This window comes from Antedon bifida, chromosome 3 (assembly GCF_963402885.1).
Source record: "Antedon bifida chromosome 3, ecAntBifi1.1, whole genome shotgun sequence".
Taxonomy (NCBI): Eukaryota; Metazoa; Echinodermata; class Crinoidea; order Comatulida; family Antedonidae; genus Antedon; species Antedon bifida.
In genome coordinates this window covers 31,966,026-31,986,598 of record NC_136228.1, presented here as the reverse complement: position 1 = coordinate 31,986,598, position 20,573 = coordinate 31,966,026, and the positions used below count along the sequence as shown (strand labels likewise).

At 32.0% G+C, this 20,573-nt stretch overlaps 3 protein-coding genes across 3 annotated transcripts; 1 reads left to right on the top strand and 2 right to left on the bottom strand.

The window, feature by feature from the left end:
• Nucleotides 1-32: 32 nt before the first annotated feature.
• LOC144837567 (peroxiredoxin-2-like) lies at nt 33-3,068 on the bottom strand. Its single transcript, XM_078692747.1, has 8 exons — nt 2,993-3,068; nt 2,734-2,890; nt 2,402-2,540; nt 1,881-2,016; nt 1,649-1,752; nt 1,234-1,399; nt 858-901; nt 33-805 (listed from the first exon to the last, which is right to left on the bottom strand). Exons 1-8 carry the CDS (start codon nt 3,008-3,010, stop codon nt 799-801), a joined length of 771 nt encoding a protein of 256 aa, XP_078548873.1. The 5' UTR covers nt 3,011-3,068; the 3' UTR covers nt 33-798.
• A 23-nt stretch (nt 3,069-3,091) lies between these two features.
• LOC144837570 (U6 snRNA-associated Sm-like protein LSm1) lies at nt 3,092-5,133 on the top strand. The gene is made up of 4 exons (XM_078692751.1): nt 3,092-3,208; nt 3,622-3,690; nt 3,840-3,955; nt 4,482-5,133. Exons 1-4 carry the CDS (start codon nt 3,163-3,165, stop codon nt 4,653-4,655), a joined length of 405 nt encoding a protein of 134 aa, XP_078548877.1. The 5' UTR covers nt 3,092-3,162; the 3' UTR covers nt 4,656-5,133.
• A 370-nt stretch (nt 5,134-5,503) lies between these two features.
• Nucleotides 5,504-20,034, bottom strand: LOC144838381 (uncharacterized). Its single transcript, XM_078693720.1, has 12 exons — nt 19,951-20,034; nt 18,420-19,256; nt 15,753-16,433; nt 10,928-11,733; nt 10,529-10,692; nt 10,244-10,359; nt 9,933-10,031; nt 9,027-9,176; nt 8,610-8,728; nt 8,311-8,469; nt 7,922-8,037; nt 5,504-7,616 (listed from the first exon to the last, which is right to left on the bottom strand). Exons 2-12 carry the CDS (start codon nt 19,232-19,234, stop codon nt 7,557-7,559), a joined length of 3,285 nt encoding a protein of 1,094 aa, XP_078549846.1. The 5' UTR covers nt 19,235-19,256; nt 19,951-20,034; the 3' UTR covers nt 5,504-7,556.
• Between the last annotated feature and the right edge of the window lie 539 nt (nt 20,035-20,573).

Below are 20,573 nucleotides of genomic sequence, written 5' to 3'. Positions count from 1 at the left end.
TCATATTTTTAAACATACAGAGCATAATAATCCACACAGAAAAGTGAAATATATTTCTTTTGTATCATGAATATTATTATGAATAATTAAAAATTATTATGATTAAACAGTAAAATACAATATTTCAGGGAAAAAATCTTTTGTTAAAATTTGTAGGCATTTCTATTCATTTACAGCAGGGATATGTTAATTAATAACAATTCCCAGTTTACAGTAATATAGATGCTTACCGATAGATAATGCATAATGTTAATATCTTATTCCAAACAACTTAAGTAGTTGAATATAGTAGTTTCACTAACAATTTTGTTTATATTTCCAGATATCACTGGATTGTTTAGAGTTTCTCTATGCCTGTCAAATTAATATATTACACATCAAAAAAAAAATAATATCAATTTCTATCAAGTTATTTGCCACATAAATCAAGTTTAGTAATCTTTATATATAAATGAATGCCCTCTTTATATAGTACTCTTTATATATCAATTAATCAATTAATACCCGCTTATAATCAATTACACATTCCAAACCACCTGATTATATGTAAATAATAGCATTTTCAACTAATTCAATATCTGATAAATAAACTTGAACCTACAAAGAAAAAAGGTTTTTAAATTAATAAATCAAACATTCATGGCACAAAATATAATATAGTGTGGACGTAACATTCACTGCTCAAATTTGTTTTCACACACAAATGACTGTAGGCTGGCAAGAAGTATTTTCAGAGACAGTCACAGTACTGATTCTGTATCATATATTCATTTATTTCATATTCATATCCAGACAGTGTTATTCAGCCAGACAGTGTTATTCAACCAGAGTGTTATTCAATCAGACATTGTTATTCAACTTTTGAAAAATATTCCTTGGCACCTTCTGGATCTGGTTTAATCTGGAAAATTAAAAGAATTAATATCAATTTATTTTATAATCTTGCTATAAGGCTTTTTATCAGTTCAGTTACCTACTCTGTAGAATATTAAATGCTCAAGTTGCACTTCATAGGTAAATGACACTAGGCCTAGTTTCTCATCATCTATTATTCTCTTTGTCTTGTGTATGCTAATCGTTTCCATGACTCTCTTTTGGAAGTATGATGGTCTGTCATTAACTTTCTGATCGATGTGCTTGCTTTTCTAATCTAGTCTAGCAAATAAGTGCCCCTATTCAAATGAGCCAACCAAATGAAAACAAAAATGCTCAACTCCTGGTCAATTCACTTACTGTATCTGAATCTGGTGTCCATCCTGCTGGACAAACCTCTCCATGCTTTTCTACAAACTGAAATGCCTTGACCAAGCGGAGGACTTCATCAACTGACCGGCCAACAGGTAGGTCATTGATGCTCAAATGTTTTACACATCCCTCTGGATCAATTAAAAACAGGCCTCTGTCAAAAAAACACCATCATATTAATTACACGATATTTAAGCTTTAAGGCCAATTCACATAGCGTCGTATGAGGAGGCCCAACGATATGTCGTGACGACCTAAAAACTACGCCCGACATCTCGTCAGGATTTAGCTCAGACAGCACCGAAGAGTCAAGATGTTTGTTGGGCTTCATCGATGCTGTCTGAGTTGGCCTTTATATAAAATAAATAAGTTTTGCTAGAACTTGATTAGTATCAGTATTTACCTAAGGGCTAGGCCTTCATTTTCGAGCAGTACACCATAATCTCTGGATATTTTCTTCTTGAAATCGGATAACAGTGGGATGTTCATCTGACCTAGGCCTCCATCCTAGAATAGTTAATATAAAAGCATTAAAATAAGCATTGAAATGAGGCAAAAAAAATCCCTGAAAATGAAATATACTGTTACTGCAATAGTAGGATAATATTGACATGGTCCATTGACAGTAGGCTTACCTTTCTTGGCGTATTGATCCATGCCAAATGGCTAAAATGTGAATCCACGGACACCCCAATGACCTCTGTGTCCAAATTGTGAAATTCAGCTGCTCGGTCACTAAATGCAATGATTTCAGTTGGACAAACAAACGTGCTAGAAGATAAGGTGAAAATTATTAGAAAAAAAAGAAAGATGTTTTGGTTTGGTTTTTTCTGATAGTAGGATTGCTCTACACTATGAAACTTGTTCTACATAAAAAGTGTGCTCAAATATGGTAGTGATATGCCCAAATATGGCAGTAAATAGAGTAAAGTCAACCGTACCAATTATTATACCTGACACATTCACAGAAATTATGAATGTGTTTTTAATGGTTAAAAAAGAAGAAGAAAAGTCTCATACTGTATAACCAATGAAGTGTGAGAGAGTTCCAGATTTTCAGAAAGCCATTGTGGAGTCCAGGCTGTAGGCTACTTGCTGGACTATTTCAATATCTCTTATTCTACACTTAATTAAGGAATGTGTTTCAAAAACTTACAAATCTAAAGGATAGAAAAATAAAACTAGATATTTTCCTCGATAGTCTTCTAAACTTATTTCTTTGAATTGGCCATCAACAACTGCAAGGCCTTGAAATGGGGGTGCTGTTTCTTGAACGCGTGCTGTAAATCTATTGGCTGAAATTCACAGAAATTAAAAACAATATAATTAATAATTTATGATTAACACTAATGATCATCACTTACTGTACATTCAACATTTTAGGCCAACATATGAATCATTATTATTAATAATAGTATTATTAATATTATAACAACATTCAATGAATTTAAAGTAAAATAAATCATATGAATTCAGTTGCTACGGTACCTGTAACAGACAGATAAGAAACTTGTACATGATGTATACTGGGCTTAAGATTTCCAACCACAGTGCCCCTGTACGTTATTGACCTTGATGATGGAAGAATACTGCAGGTTGTGGACCTGCTGACCCTTGCTAACATTGAGCGGGGACTCAAAAATACCTACAAAAACGACACAAATGAACATTCAATAAAATGTAAATTTACTAATGCTAGAATTTCAGAATATAAAACTTCAACGTAATTACGTAAACATGTAAATACCTTGCGTAAAAGTGCCATTTTAACAAACAATTTCGATAGGGTACTCTCTTTTTCCCAATTTCCAGGACCTTTAAATTTTAATAAGCACATGTTAATCAACAGAGGGCGACATTTATTTATTATTTTTTGGTGCTGATAAAAAAATTAATTTGCTCTATTTTTCCTCTAAAATGGAGTGTTTACCTGGAACAGCAAGTTTAATCGAAGAGCTAGATAGTATGATTTTATGTTGTTGTATTTTTTATTTGATAAAAAAAATGCAAATCATGTTTAATCGTTGTAGATTGACCTAGGCCTAGTAGCTAGGCTATGTAAAATGACGCCTGCCGAATCAGTGAAGTGTGTATCGGCCCTGAACGTTTTGACCCAGCACAGGTTGCTTAAGACGTTTCGCCCCATATGTCCCATTTTTCTAAACAAATGATTGTTTTTTTTTGGTATTTATCAAGTTTTTAAAAGATATCACATATCCATAATGTACACAAGTTTTCCCTTTATTTTTTCAATAATTATTATGAAAGCGAATCAATTTATCATTATTTTTATGTAATTAAATAAATAAAACTTAATCAATTACCGCTGTAACGCTCTGTAACGCTCTGTAACGCTCTGGCCAATTATTTTTTCAGAACGACTACTAGTGCTTTTACGAGATGGCAGGACACTAATTGGGACTTTAAGAAGTATCGACCAATTTGGTTTGTTTTGTTTTTTCACTCAACAATGAATGTCATTTGAAGAAAAAGAAAATTGATGATGAGGTTGTGATGGTAAATGATAAATAATGACAATTGAATTGAATAAATGAAATACAAACATTGTTTTAGAATTACTACCTTCTTTTCAGCTAATTTAGTCCTCCATAAGACGATAGAGCGTATTCATGTGGGACAAGAATATGGCGACATTCCTAGGGGCGTATTTGTTGTTAGAGGAGAAAATGTGGTTCTCCTTGGCGAGATTGTAAGTGTATTAATAATAAACAAGATTGATGTACATTCTGTCAAAAGAAACCATTAATATCCCAATACTGCATAAATTTATCATACTTAGGTTCTACTACAAAGCCGGCAACAATGTACATCGGCATAAATACAGGAATTTTCGGTTGAAGGTGTTTTCGCCTGTTAACCAATCTGAAAACACACAAAACTGGAAAGGGTAGAGGGTGGACACATTTTATTATGACTACTGCTCTGTCTACACTGTCAGACTAGTTTGACAAAAAAAAGTGTGATGTACCCAAATATAGTAGTGATATGACATCATCATGTCCATGGGAACGTCACATAAAGTTTGATAGTGTAGACAGAGCTTAATGGTTACATGGTAATGTCATGAAATTGCCTCTATGTTTTGATATATTTTGTAAAGCACCCTCTATAGTTTGGCTACGCTTTCATAAAGTCTTCTTACATTTCATTTATCTAAGTTTATACCTAATGTTTGTTTGTTAAGTTATTAACTTGACTATATTTTTCTTTTCCAGGATCCAGAGAAGGATCTTAAGATAGATCTTAAAAAAGTGTCAATAGATGCGATTTTAGAAGCCCAAAGGGAAGAACAAATTGCAAAACAAAAAGAGGAAAAAAAGATGAATAAAGCTTTACTAGAAAGAGGACTTCAACCTCATGCAGAGAAAGTTGTTGAGGAATTCCAATAGAAAACATCCATCAGACTCAATGAACAATGTATATTAACTTGTATACGAGTCACAAGTGCGTAAAAAGAAATTTTTATTTGACCGGTATAAGAAAATTCAAGTATGACTGCTTGTAAAATTCAAATTGCGGACCAGAATTAAACTGAAGGTTGTTTAACTGGTTTACTGAATGGCAAGGAGGCCCAGAGAATATTATTTTGAAATCAATTTCTGGAGAATACAGTGATCTCAAAGAACTCGTGGAAGTGGATACAATAATACGTTTAAGAAGTATACACTATTTTATCTTTTTTTTATATAAAATCATGTAAAATATGTATTAATTTAACTTTAATTTGTAAAACAAAATGTTTTTAAATTTGTTTGAACAATGTGTTAAAACATCCTGAAAGAAATATAAAATATGAATTCTTAAAGAAAATACAAATTATTGTTTTATTTATGATGAATAAAAACAACTCAAAGAGAAAAGTACAGATAATAAGTGTTTTCTCCCTCTGTTGTGTCGATTGAGTGTCCGAGCGGTTAAGACAGTGGAACCGTAATACATAGCCATAACATCGGTAAGGGTTCGAGCCTCACTCGCTCCATGGTTCTGGTGGTAGAAGTCTCTCGAGTCTTCTCGGATAAGGACTATAAACCATAGGTCCAAATGTACACATCTGGCTCATGTGCACTTTAAAGAACCTAGTACATCTTTCGAGACAAGTAGGGGGTTACCCCGGTGTACTTGTACATACACAAACACTGTCAAAAACTCATTATAGTACTATACATTGGGCCCTCTGGGAGAACAGTCTTTGACTGAAGAGGCTACCCAATATAAAAAATAAATAATAATAATTGTATGCCTACTTTGAGAAAATAATTCCTTTTAAATTCAGTTAGTGCTATGATTTTAGTTTCTGTACCTCGGCGTGTTGAAGTGCAGAAATAAAAAACAATGATATTGTTTGCAAATATTATTTTATTTATAGTAGTATAAACTATTAATATACAAGTATAACTGCATATTATAGAGCTAATTATTAATGTAAATTACTAATAAAGAAATATATTGTAATATTAAGAAATATTAATTGGTGGTATATGTAAATAAGTATAAGTAATATATAAGTACTACAATAATATTAAATTGAAAATAATAAAGATGTTGGTGATGTTAGCAAAGTACATGATATCTCCTACCCTGTTTGAGCATAGAAATATTAATTGGTATATGTAAATAAGTATAAGTAATATATAAGTACTACAATAATATTAAATCAAAAATAATAAAGATGTTGGTGATGTTAGCAAAGTACATGATATCTCCTACCCTGTTTGAGCCGCTAAAAAAAAAGCACGCATACACATTACACTACAAAATATTCTTGCGAATTTAAAGCTATAAAAAATGAAACAAAACACATCAAATTCGACAGCATTACACTTTCAAAACAGTGACTGTTGCATACCTACCTTCAGACCTTTTAGTTTAATTATAACAATTGCTATAAATTTTTCATTTTTAAATATTTACCATCATTCATTCTACACAATATATTTTATCTTTTCTTGATTTATTCTTTAGCTAAATATAATTAATATGTAATATATAGTATTGCATTATAAAAATGGTCTTTCTGACAGTAAACCTCACCTCACCTCAAGTAGACTATCATCTTTCCTTTATTTGTTCTTTAGATAAATATTGCATTTATGTAAGAATATATATAAACTATACAATATAGCATACAAGCATAGATATATTATAAACTATACAATATAGCTATATACAAGGGTTAAAAATAACAAATAGACAGTTAAATCTGTATTCACTCATATAGTATATATACATTATGCGAATATATAATAAACTTTTTATATAGATTTAATAAAGTAATATCACCAGTGTAAAGCCTGGTTTTTAAAGTTTAATTAAACGTTTAACAAAAGTGTCATAACCTTATATTAGGTAATAAATCTTTAGGACATAAACAAAAGTTTTAATATAGCACCAAAATGGTATACCTAATATGGTAAACATGGCTGAGATACACCACAATATCCTGCCATAAGATACTGTACTACTATATACACAAGTTAATAAATATGTTGATATAAAGTTTGTGGTACACCACATATATTAGTTCTGAAAAGAACTGCCGAGTTTCTCGACGTTTCGATCAATATGCTTTGATCGTCCTCAGGATTGAGATATCAACATTTGATTTCACCATGCAAACCTTCAAACAATATATTAATAAATATGGAAATTCAAATATTGTTCATTTGTTTGGTAATATTGGTGGGTATGAAAGCTAAGACAATTATAATATAATGCAATGATACGAAAACATAGTCTGAAAAGCACCAAAAATGTTATTATTTAGTAGATAATGGAAGAAAAACTAGAATATGTCTCGTATGGAACGCACACTAAGCAAACAGAGTACCAATAATATAGTATGGAAGGCAAACAGAGTATAATAATATAGTATGAAATGCACACTAAGCAGACAGAGTACCAATAATATAGTATGGAAGGCAAACAGAGTATAATAATATATTATGAAACCCACACTAAGCAGAGTAGCAATAATATAGTACGGAAGGTACTTCAAGCAATTCATTTATACGTAATTTTACTTTCTATAGACCAGAGATTCCGAAATAAAAGATAGAAAAAAAAAACTATGAAATTAACTGTAAGAAAATAGATTTTAAATTTATCAAAACCTTATTTTATAACTGTTCACAGTATTGTGGAAAAACTTAATGACATCAACATACTCATATTTAGACAATTATTTCTCAATTTGGAAATAGCGTAAAGCAATATGTAAAGAAATAAGTATTGTCTACTTAAGACTGAATTAACACTAGGCCTGATTACAGTAATCTTCTGTATATCCACAGTTATTTGCAGTTGGTTTTCAAATGAAGAATATTCATTAGTGCAGGCTTCTTTTTCAACAGCTGAAAATAAAATGAGATAATATAAGTGGTAACCACAGAGTCTTACTAAAGTCTTTGAAATCCCTATTTTTTTTAATTGTTATTTATTTATACTGGGTAAGCTCTTTAGTCAAAGACTGGTCTCTCAGAGGGCCTAGTTATGATCAGTGGCTGTGTGTGTACTAGTACACCGGGGTAACCCCCTACTCATCTTGAAAGATGTAATACTGTAGGTTCTGCACATGAGCTAGAAGTGTACACTGGACCTACGGGTTATAGTCCTTATCCGAGAAGACTATTCAAGGAATGTTTCATCACTGGCTTACTTTAAGTCTGGAGGCAATATTTTTGTACTCTATTTGGTTCTGTCTGTTATCAATGTCGTCAAAATAATCTGAGATCCCAACATATACTGCAATGACTTTTAGTTGAGGACAGGCACCTAAATAGATAGAAACAAGCAAGTTAAAAATAAATTAACATCAAATAATTGATTAGATTTAGCAGACAGGTTTTTATTTTTTTTAATTGCCAGGTAATGTCTCAAAAATCCAAATCAGTCTCCAAAGTCTCAAATCACAAAATGATAGCAGTCATTTTGAAAAGAAGCCCATCTTGAAAAGAAGCCCACCCAAGAGTACTAAAAAGAGAGGAAGCCCATGGGCTTCTTTACGAGGTTTTACAGTATGTGAAGAAATTATGTGAAGCAGCTTACTGTTAAACTGTATGATGGCTTTTGGTGTGACGGGTGTTGCTGTAAATATAATTGTTTCAAGACCTCTTAGCCCATTGCTACACATTCCTACTGCTGTTTCCTCCGTCATCTCTTGCATGTGGTCCAACTCAAGGACACACAGTCTGGGACAGTTTCTGACTGGAGGAGAAGTTCCATAAATAATTTCATAATTTGCATAGATTTACATACAAATAAATAGTTGTAGTTTTGGTTTAACATTTATTAATTACATACTTTATCTGAAGAAAAAAATGATATCAGAAAACCAAGAAACTTACCAAGAGACACCAGACCTCTGATGTCAACGTCAATCCCACCAATGCAAAGGCCTTGGATTAGGGGCCAACATCTTCCTATCATCTGAACACATTTATTGTTGAACTTTTGAGTATTTTCACTACAGCAATAAAAATATTGTAGTTTTATAAATATTTGCATTTGACATTCTCTTCAGTGGCATAATGGCTATGAGCGCTTGCTGGCTAAACCCAGGGGCCCTGGAGCTTATAGGGGTGAGCAGTGCTTAGAGGAAAAAACAGGCATTAAAATATGTCAAAAAAGGCTGACACGGCTGAGGCCTCCAGCATTGGATGGCCACTTAGGGCTCCTAAACCAGGGGCCTTAGGCCTCTGTGTTACACCACTGATTCTTTTGAAAAAAAGTTTAACGTTCCCTCGAATAAACTTATTACCTACCATGGAAACAGTGGAGGTATTTGTAATGCACGGATATTCCTACATCCTGCACCCAAAGCCCATATGACCTCATGACCTACTGGATCTGTGCTGCTTACGTACATTATGGTTTCCAGAAAACGGCAATGGCAGCTAGCCAACCAGAGGCTTCTGTAATTTAGAAGTTTAAACAGCATTAAACTTAATTTTTTTTTTTTAATAAGAGGAAATCATCATTTTCCATATACTACGTACATAGAACAGTGTTAAGCTCTGTCTACACTATCAAACTAGTTTGACAAAAAGTGTCCTATGCCTAAATAATATAAATGGAAATATGCCTCACTTCATCATCTTTTTATAAATGAAAAAAATATAAGAATATACATATTATCAATTCTGCTATAAACAACAATTATGTATAAAAATAATGAAACGTATTACTTACCTGAAAAATTATATAAATAAAAAAAATTAATGTTCTTTTTGAAACAATATTCATAAGATATAATATTATAAAGTTTACTTTAATGTATGTGCAATATTTATATACAGTACTATAAAAAGGTTGTTTGAATGTGTGCTGTCTTATATTAACAACTTCTTCTATGATAGTATTTTATTATATTATATAATAATGAATTTTGTATATACATTATTGAATGAATAAAGATTGAATGAATAAAGATGGGAGAGACCCATAAAAGATAAAAAAAAAAAAAAATGCCTAAATAATATGGTAGCGATATGCTTAAATATGGTAGTGATATGCTTAAATATGGTAGTGATATGACATCATTGTGTCCATATATGGGCACACATTGTTTTGTCTCATAAAATTTGATAGTGTAGACAGCCTTAGAAACAAATAGCAGATAAATGTAATTTTTCTTCAAGTGACTGAAAAGTATATTATAGTTACTTTACCTGTCAGTCAGTACATTTCCACAGTTGAAGATTCTTAAGGTTAAAAGAGAACTTCCTGATGCCTGTAATATGTACTCCAAACCTGCCTCTAGTGAACCTCTGAAACAAAAATAATATAATATTATATTGTAATCTATTTATTTTTAAATTTGCTATCGTGTACAACTTAATAAACATGGTACAGTACAAATAAATTCACTATCTCTTAATCGACTTGACCTTGCTCAAACCAAAGTGACCTCTAGAGGCATAAGAGACAAAGACAAAAGGAGAAGAAATGCAGAGTGACAACTTGTTGTATTGTTTCCTACCTTGTTTTCCTCAGGTAATCTTGTCTTCGTTCAGCCTTCCTCATGGTCCTTGGTTGCAAACTCTCCAGCGTAAGGTGTTCTGTCTGTGTACACCACTTGGAAATGGTCTGCAAGAACTACATAATAATTGATTATTTTGCAAGGTGCTTTTTGTTTTCATCTCAATACCTAGGTCTGGTAATGTGACTTTTTGGCACACATGGCATGCTGTATTAAAAAAAAATCAATAATACACACATGCAATGATCAGAGTCCGATGTTACAAACAAATAATAAATAAAATACCTTAGATGTGATGATGTGACTACTAAGGTAAACTTTCTTCCACAATGCTGGGTGATGACTGACTTGACACCACTCTTTACACACCTGTGAACAAGTCAACAATTCCTCTGTTTCCAGGTATGAAAACACACAAAACAACGCAATCTTTCTTTGTTTTGGACAATCTGTGAAGGGGTAAAAACAAAAAATATAAACATTGAAATTGTTGATAAATCTTGTTTTATTATGGTTCCATTTTTTAAGAAACCCAATCTCATGTTATTATAACGAATTATTTAAACAGAATAGAACTTCAAATATTTTATCTTTATTTTTTTTTAAATCTCAATTATATTGAAACATATTTATAATAATAATACCAATACATCAATAAAAGAATATACAAGGAGACATATTCACCTTTAAACCCTGAACTCTGATCTCTGACCGGTAATTCATCCAAACCATCATCCAAACTATCATACCCATAAGAGTCATCATACCCTGAACTTTGACCTTCACTAATACTATCTTGTTGAGATGGTTGAAGAGTTGTATAAAGAGGTTCGCCTTCTGATTGTGAATACTGTGTTGCTCGAGACTGAATCTCTCTTTCATGTAAGACATTCTCTACAGCATTGCGAAAGACTTCTAAATCTAAAAAGTCTTCATCCATGCCATTGGTATTCCTTGTTGTCATTTCTTGCACTCTTTGCGTGTCATGGTCTGGAAGATCTCCATCAGATCTATCTCTTTCATAACCATCTCCAGATAATAGACCTCTTTCATCAGGTGAGGCATACTGCTCTTTTGCAGAAGTCTCATTGACTGGTTCATAAAGACCATGTCTTTGGTTTCTCTTTGATAGTGTATGATGTTCTGGAGTAGGTTGATTCCTTCTCCCATTTGCCACTTCTTCCCGTTTAGAATACTGTAAAGGATTTGATCTCTGTGGTGATATGATAAACTCTGAATTTGCTATCCGGGAACCATATTCCGGTGTTCTGATTGCATATTCAGAATACAAGTGAGGGTGTGGTTCATGAGGGTGTGGATCATGAGGGTGTGGTTTATGAGGGTGTGGTTCCTGATTGTGTAGCAAGCCACTTTGTGGTGAGGATGGATGATAATATGAAGCTGGATTACTAAAAGTTTGATGGATACCATCTCCATTGCTCTGGTTTCGTTTTTCTAAATTGTTTGGATGTGTAAAGTGTGCGTCCCTTCTGAAAAAAAAAAAACGATGGAATACCATTTACACAAACATCACGTTGGTACTACAATTTGTAGGGAAGACCATAGGATTTTCTTAAGAATATCAACTCATAAGGCTGCATGGTTGTTGATGCAGAAGAACATCAAAAGGCAAACAGAGAAAAATTAAGAAATATTATTTATTATAACTACTATCAGTAATAATTTTTGTAGAAGAGATAGTCAATTCTTTCGAGAATGTATTTCATTTATGAAATGATTACTGAGTTTCAAATTCAGTAGATAATGAATATCTTGCGATGAATTATGAATTCAATTAGCTACCGACAAAAAACTGAAAGCATGCATTATATTAAATATATCTCTATCATCAAAAAATAATTATACGGTACAAGATTCGTTATCAATACCTATCCCTAAGGAGTCGTTTGTTTCGTATGTTGGCTATACACATGTGATTATTACTAACAACGTGCATGGTTCAATTCATATCTGGTGGTAAATCTTACGCTAGAGAGATGAGAGCCAGTGTAGGATGAAGACAGCTCATTTTCTTAAATGAGCGTGGAAATCTCAATACGACTCACTTAAGGTAGATTTTACAGACAAAAACAATTTTCAAATTAATTTTCAAACTTTGAATTTTAACATACAGTATATTTAATAATGAAACTAAAAAGTCGCGACTTTACAAAAATACATTTTCTGTAATTTTACTGTACTGATGCAACTCATAATGTAACTAAAACTAATATTCAAGCATTGTCTGTTTTTATTAATTTAAAAAAAACTGTTGAATATATTGGTGTTTATTTTATGAATGCCTCAAATGAGACAACCTACAGAATATATGGCTTCCATTATGTATTTTAATAATACCATCAACCTGTAACAAAATGTAATTTAATTAAATTTTGCTTCAAAAATATGCTAGCTAGATAGATCAATGAAAAATAATAACACTTTATGTAAATAAAAACAGAGATAATGTGATAGACTTGTGAAAACAAGTTGTCAAATAAAAAGCTCCTTTTAACATTTTATTTTGTGTTATTTAAGGTAAATTAAAGGAAATTAGAGAGATACCTTGAAAAAGGTCATACTATTATGTAATACTCTATTGTCAATTATGTCCTTTCTATTCTAAATACACTTTAAAGGTACTAATTAAATTGAATAATGCAATACAAATCATTTTTTAATTATTGAAAACTGGATTTTGAAATGCTTAATGTAAATTTGTCTAACTGTATATTTACACAAATAAAACAATAAAACCTGAGTGGGTTTAAAATTGATTATATACCATCTGTTAAACTGGAAATCCTTGACCATACGGCACAGACAAATTAGATTTCACTTGGCTACCATTCAATGTATGGAATTGTTTATTTAATGTTGTTGAAATGGGAGAAAATTAATATGCAAAGATATAAAATAAAATGGCAAGCATATACTTCAGTAGTGTGTTATATTTATAAAGTACAATATGTAAACATTTTTGTAATAAAGAAATACAAATATTATTAATTATCTATTCCATTATTTATGTATTGTAATTATGTATGATAATGATGAGTTTGCAAGGCTGTTTTAAAATAGGACTATTTCAATTAAACTCATGGGATGGATTCACACACAAATTGACTACAATGATCATGGGAGTGGAATTATACTGTATAAAATTTTTCATAAACTCTGAGGTTCTTTATGAGAAATAATCAAAATGAAGGATTATTTGTAACGAAAACAATTTTTTTTTTCTTTAAAACACTTTACAAGGATTCTTGAATTTTGTTTTCAATAGATTTACAGAACATATGTGAAAAGGGTAGAGATAATTTTGTTTGTTAGAGGTAGTTCCAACAAATATCAACAAATCAGTCAATATTTGATTAAAGTATTTCATAGATTAGAAGCAAAATCTGGTTCCGCTTTTGTGAATGATAGTAAACTTTATCTGTAATAATAACTCACACCATTTGTTCATTTCTCATCAATAATTAAATATTACATCACTTTTAATCAGACAGATTGCGGATGAATAACGTGATAAAAAATTAATTAGCCCTTCATATAATTAAAACTGATATTCTGTATTACCATCACAAGCGAAATAAACAAGATTCTCAGGGTTGAATATAGGTATAGTATTATTACAAGTATTATAGGGTGATTATTTAAAAAGAGGTTAAAAAATGATGTTCAAACAAACTGGATAAAAATACATACTGTACAGTTATAAGATTCTTGCAAAACTAGACATTTTAAAAAATCAATGTTTTCTTACTGCATTCTGAAACCAAATCATTCAATGGTATAGGTTTGGGAGAGCAGATCGTATTGTAAGTTAAAAGAACTTTGCTAGTAGACCTACTTCTAGTATTTTAATAAAAGAAGTAGTGGAGCTGTAGCTTGGTGGATAACGTGCTTGCCTTCCAATCCCAAGGTCCAGGGTTCAATCCTGACCTAGTGCCAGGGTTGTAACTCATGACTCTTTCAACTCCACTCCCTAAGCCTCGAATAAAACTTAGTTTATAAGCACGATAAATTATAAAAAAGTTGATTGATTGGGGAGTCTGTGCTCGCTGTTGAATGCATATGTCATTTTTTTTAAATAATTAAAAAACATATTTCTAAAGAAGATTTGATGTCAAAAGGTTATGGGTGTGAAAAAGAAGACTTTGATTTTAACAAGCCAGCACAATTACATCCATATAAGCATTGGAAAATTGAAGATGCTTAAGTTTGCTAAATCGATCAAACTCTATGTAAAACAATCTACACCAAGCTACTTATCCGTGTGACATGAGTGTGAAGATAATTATTGTATTATCACAGATGAATGAATTTATGTGTATTTTAATACCTATATTGATTTTTCACCATGGCAGGGATTATCATCTGTCAAAGATTGCAAATTGAAAATTACTTCCAAGATACTGTATTAAGACAATAAATGCAAAGCTCTGTTGATCACATCAAAACAAACAAAATTGAAGTCTAAAGTCTAAATCTCTGTCTACACTATCAAACATTATATGACAAAAAAATGTCATATTATTACCATATTTTAGTATATCAATACCAAACCATATTTGGGCACATCACACTGTTTTGTTTGATAGTGTAGACAGAGCTTTATAATAATTCTGAGATTATTTTAGTAAAATATTCACCTGGTCACAATTGTGTGTAGAATCCCTTTTAAAGATGTATTGTCCCTTGAAACACCAAAAATGAAGGTCAAAATATTCTAAATTTAAATTGGCCATATCAAAGTAATATTAAAGTTATTTACTTTAAGTCGAAAATTTGAGCCAAAAACAACAATTAATTAATTTACCTGTTAATTTGATTACATTTCTTCTAGAAAATCGTCGCGAGCGAAAGTAAACAAAGATTTCAAACCAAGAGTATGCATTATGCATGATGCTAATTAGGATTGTTTACAACTCGTCACGGTTGAGAAGGTGTTTTCACACAGATTACGAAGAAGTTTTATGATTATGCATACAGAGTAGACAAACAAGCGAGTTGCATTATGAGATATGTTTTGATCGAAAACTTTGACTGGAAGTCAAAGTTATTTTTTTAACAAAAAAACGTCTGTATTTCAGTGATTTTTTTTTCGACTAATTTTTGGTGAAAGTTAATAACTATTATGATACTTCAAAATGATCCACTTTTTTTCGAAATATTAAAAAAAAATTTTTTTGGAATTAGTCAAAGGGACAATACATCTTTAAGGAGACACCATCAAAACCCAACAAAATGTTTCCTAAATAGGGATTGGTCATGTGTTTAAAACATATATTGCCCTTGTTAATCTCTGTTATGTGAAGTAAACTTGTCATATAATCATATGTTCATAAAATATACTGCAATCTATCCTGTCTATACAGAAGCTATATATCATATATATGTATAATAACTAGAGTAGAAGCTAAGAAAATGATAAATTCAGGAAACATATGAGAAAGGTGTATCAGTAATAATTAAACACTGGACTGATTAACGTCAACCTTACCTTTGATACAGTACTGGAGAATTAGAAGTCTGACTACCACTTCTAGCAGAATTCCGAGATGAACCTCTAAGACCTTTTGCAGATGTTCTTCCATTTCTGTGAAGTCTTCCATGTAGTTGCTGATGGTCATGCATAGGACGCCTTCTGTTTTCTCTTGTGCCGTTTAGTTGGTTCCTTGTTGTAAATTGTGTATCGTTGGAAGAAGACGAAGACTGGGGTCGAATATGACTGCCATTCATTGGAAATGATGCCGAGCCATTAACTGGTGTTCCTGCTGTTGGAGACTGAGGTCGAAAGTGACTGCCATTCATTGGAAATGACGCCGAGCCATTAACTGGTGTTCCTGCTGTTGGAGACTGAGATCGAATGTGACTGCCATTCATTGGAAATGATGCCAAGCCATTAACTGGTGTTCCTGCTGTTGGAGACCGAGATCGAATATGACTGCCATTCATTGGAAATGATGCCGAGCCATTAACTGGTGTTCCTGCTGTTGGAGAAGGCTGCATTGTCATGGATTCTACTGGTGTGTTTCTTAAGGATGTGTGGAGAGTGTGTAGATCATTCTCTGCTTGCTCAGCACGGTTAAGAACACTGTCCATAAAGTCTTTAAGTTTCTCTTTCGCAGCTGCCTGTTGTTCAGATGTTTTTTCTAAGAACTCGTTCAATTCTTTCAGATTCCTATCAATCAATAAATCAATATGTATAGTAAGTTACAGTATAAAATTTTAATCAATACCGGTATTTTTTATCCAATAGCAACCTTTTGCTAGTTGTAAACAAAAAATCTAAATAGCAAAATAAGCAACAAAACTAACAAGCAAGCAATTTTGGTAATTAACTAAATTCTAATAAAATGGTGAATTCAAAAAGATTGGTATATCAAGCCTAAAGTGCTTTTCCTAGAATATATTTTTGGTAAACAATTGCAACCAGCAAACACTAATTTGTTTTGACATTTTCAACTACTATAGCAATCTTGTGTGTAAAGGCCAATTTACACAGACGAGGGGTAACAGTAAGCGGAAGGCCGCGTAGCTTGTTCCACGTATAATATGTATCTACCCTGAGCGGAAACCGCCAATCCACTCCACGTTGTGTGTAAATGGTCATAAGGAATAACATAGATCCAATATTTTTTATTACCGTTACCGCTCGTCTGTGTATATTGGCCTTTAGCATGAATTTCGAGCCCTGTCAATAAATAAATGGATTTGTTGTACATGTGTAAGTAAACATGTAAACATTGCATGTACTATTGATTATGCATAATACTACAGCATAAAAAAAACTGAAAGTCTGAATTGCAACACTAAACACTGCAGTCTCTCCCTACAAAACATCTCAATTTCATGGAATGTTTTTTTTTTGCAGATGGTACAGTACTATAATGTAATTGCAATACATGTTAAAAAGCATAGACGATATTTACAATAAATAATAATAGTATGTAGATAATAATAAGCCACAGTTTTGTATACAACACATAGTACTATTATTATTCTTGCTTGATATTGGGTCATTGATAATAAGTGTATGTGACCTATCATTTATATGTCAAATATTTGCTCGTCACTTCAATTGACAGTTTGAAGGCAAACAACACAGTGAAGGAAAATATTATGAATACTGTAGTATAAAATAAAATGATTTACATTACATACATATTTAAACTATTTATCCCATATTCAAAAGGGCTAATTTTATTTGATTATTGATTATGAGTAGTACAGTATGCTCTGTCTATACTATCAAACTAGTTTGACAAAAAAAGTGTAATGTGCCCAAATATACTAGTGATATATACCCAATGGTATTGATAAGACATTATCATGTCTGGCATTTATGGGCACATCACATCATTTGTTTGTCATATAAAGTTTGATAGTGTAGACAGAGCTTGAAAGTCATAAAGAAAAACTGTTCATTTCAATATAAGTTTTGAAAATGAAAAAAACAACTAATTTAAAAAATATGCAATGGCCTCCACCTTCTTTCAATTCACCTATGACCTGATCTTATATTATTCCATACATGAAAGTGAGCCAAGTTAAATGAGATATTAATGACAAAAATATTCTCTGTAAATAATACAAACAAACAAAGTGTCAGAATATGTTTATCAGATCTCAGCATCATCTCGGATGCAATGTACTATGGTTCATTGAGCAATGTGGAATTGTAATTGAAACTAATACCAACACTGCACAGTCGCAAATAATCCAGTTTGCTAAGTACATGTGCGTAACATAATATCTGAAGCGATAACCATCAGGCACTAACAATGCGCCATACATGCCCGGAGGTAGAATATGGTGTGGACGTACTTCACTATTTAGCTTCCAATGCTAAGGTTTACTGTATATTTGTAGATTACAGTATATAAATGGGCTAATAATAATACTTGTCTTTTGTGTAGCGCTTAACCAAAATAAATTTTCTCTAAAGCGCTACGACCACAAGGCTCGAACAGTATGAATCTTGTGGACGATTTCACAACGTACTCATATTTTAACAAGGTAAATTTAGAGCACGGGGACAGATCAGCTTTACACAGCGATCACCTCAATGAAGACTCAGAATATTAAATATGAAAACAATATAAACAGCATGCTTTTATGTTATTTATATCAACTTTTTGTTACTGCCCATATATATTAAACCTACCTATCCTTTTCTTGTATCAGTCTTTTTTTATCTTCAATCTCTGTTTTCAAGTGCGACACTTTCTCCTTCGTTGCCTCCAGCTCATTACCCAACGTTACAGAATTCTCATTCAATTTTAACTTCTCCAGAGTTAAGTTAGTCAGCTCTCCTTTTGAACTTTTCAATTCTTCTTCTTTCACTTCCAGTTCATCTTGAACCTTTCGTAAGGCAGCACTAAGTATCAAAGAGTCTGTTTCATCTACACTCTTATTTTTTCTCAGAGGAAACCTTGTGGCAGAAAGAGACACGTCTTTATTGAAGCTTTCAGCTATCCGACCATTTATTAGACTGCCATTAACTGGAGAGTTTTCATCATCTGGTGTGAAAGGCCTTCTGGAATTACGAGGAGTGACAGTGTAGACGTCAGGTGGGTTGTGTTGTGGATATTCCCTGATGTCATATTGATGGATGCCAATAGATTGTTTGTGAAGGTTAGTATTATGTGGTCTTCTGCTGTTAAGACTTTGAGCTATTAATAGCTGCTGCTTGAGTTCCTCAGCAACATTTGACAACTTTTGCAACAAGTTAGGGACATATGTTTCTGATTTGTTCAATAAAGGAGAAGAATATTGCATAGGCTGTATTACAGTTTTATTAAATCTAGAATCTGGCAGTGTCCACTTTCCGGATATTCCGGTTCGCAATGGCGAAGATGAATCAATAAAATCACTAAATGTGTGGTCCTTTGTTAGATGTTCACGTAGAGTAAGAAGGTTTTGGAATTCTTTTAAGCCACCACATTTTGGGCAATGATATGGAAGACTTGTTGTTGCCATGGCAAACCCAAATTAATCATATCTGAAAAAAAATGTATTATAATTATTAGGATGTAGCAGCTATAATTAGATATATTATTAATTAGGTCTAGTATTAATTTATATTAATAATTAAAGATGTATTGTCCCCCAAAATCATGAAAAATAAAGATTTTTAAAATCGGACTTTGAATAGGCCATTTTACAGTTTTAATGAAGTTGTTCACTTCCATAAGAAAAAAAACGGGGGAAAACAATTATTTCACATATAAAATGACAAAACAAACAGTTAAATTACCCGAAAACTCATTGTCTTCCAGAAAATTTGACCATTTTTTGCTTTAAATTACATTTTTCTCAGGTAAATAAATTTTTTTCAAACCCAATTTTTTGTGAGAGTGAATAACTATTAAATTATGTGACATTAAAATAACATATTCAACAACAAAATTTAAAAAAATATTTTTTTAGGGGGACAATATATTTAAATTTAGCACATCTTCTAGAAAATCACCTAGGTAGCCTAGACTAGGCCTATGCATGCCTAACTCTCACACCCAATGCCTGGAAGGATACAATCCCACCCTGTCCCTTTCCTGCACTATATCGATGGCTGGCAGCCTCTGGTCTAGCTCTAGGCCTAGCGAATTAGTTAGGGCCTAGCTAATATAACGACATGTCAGTAATTTAAAACATCGGTTTTATAAGCAACCTGTCATAAATAGTAAAACGCAAACCTCTTTAATACAGGTCAAAATATTAGTAGCTGTCTTTATCTTCTAATGCATAAAAATTAAGAATATTATCAGCATACGTTGGCGACAACCTCTCGTTTTGAGTTTGTTTTTGATTTTGTGTTTCCGATCAACAAAGTTACTTCTACTGCAAGGTGGCGCTCTTGTGTCTGTTTTTATTCATTCACTGTGGACTGAAACTTTTGAGATTTATATTTATAAAAGCTTTTTAATTTAAACAAAAATCCAAATTAAAAAAATCTATCTATCTAATATAATTTAAAGCATAATTAAATCAATACAATTCAGCTGAAATTATCTTTCATTATTCAGATCTGGGCGCCTTCGATAAATATTTATTTTCAAATAGACATGACAAGATAAAATACATTTCTAAATAAAATATTAATGATAGATATAAAATAATAATTTACTATAGAATAAAATGATATTCAGTTCTCTACGCTATATAATGCAGTCAATTAAAACCCAAGAAGATAAAAGATACCCTGACCCGCATCTCAATCTCTAAAACTACTTTATTTTTATGACAATTATCAATTCGGATGGTACATTTTTGTAACGTTTTTTACTATTGTTTGGTAAAAGTTATTGGCGCATAATGA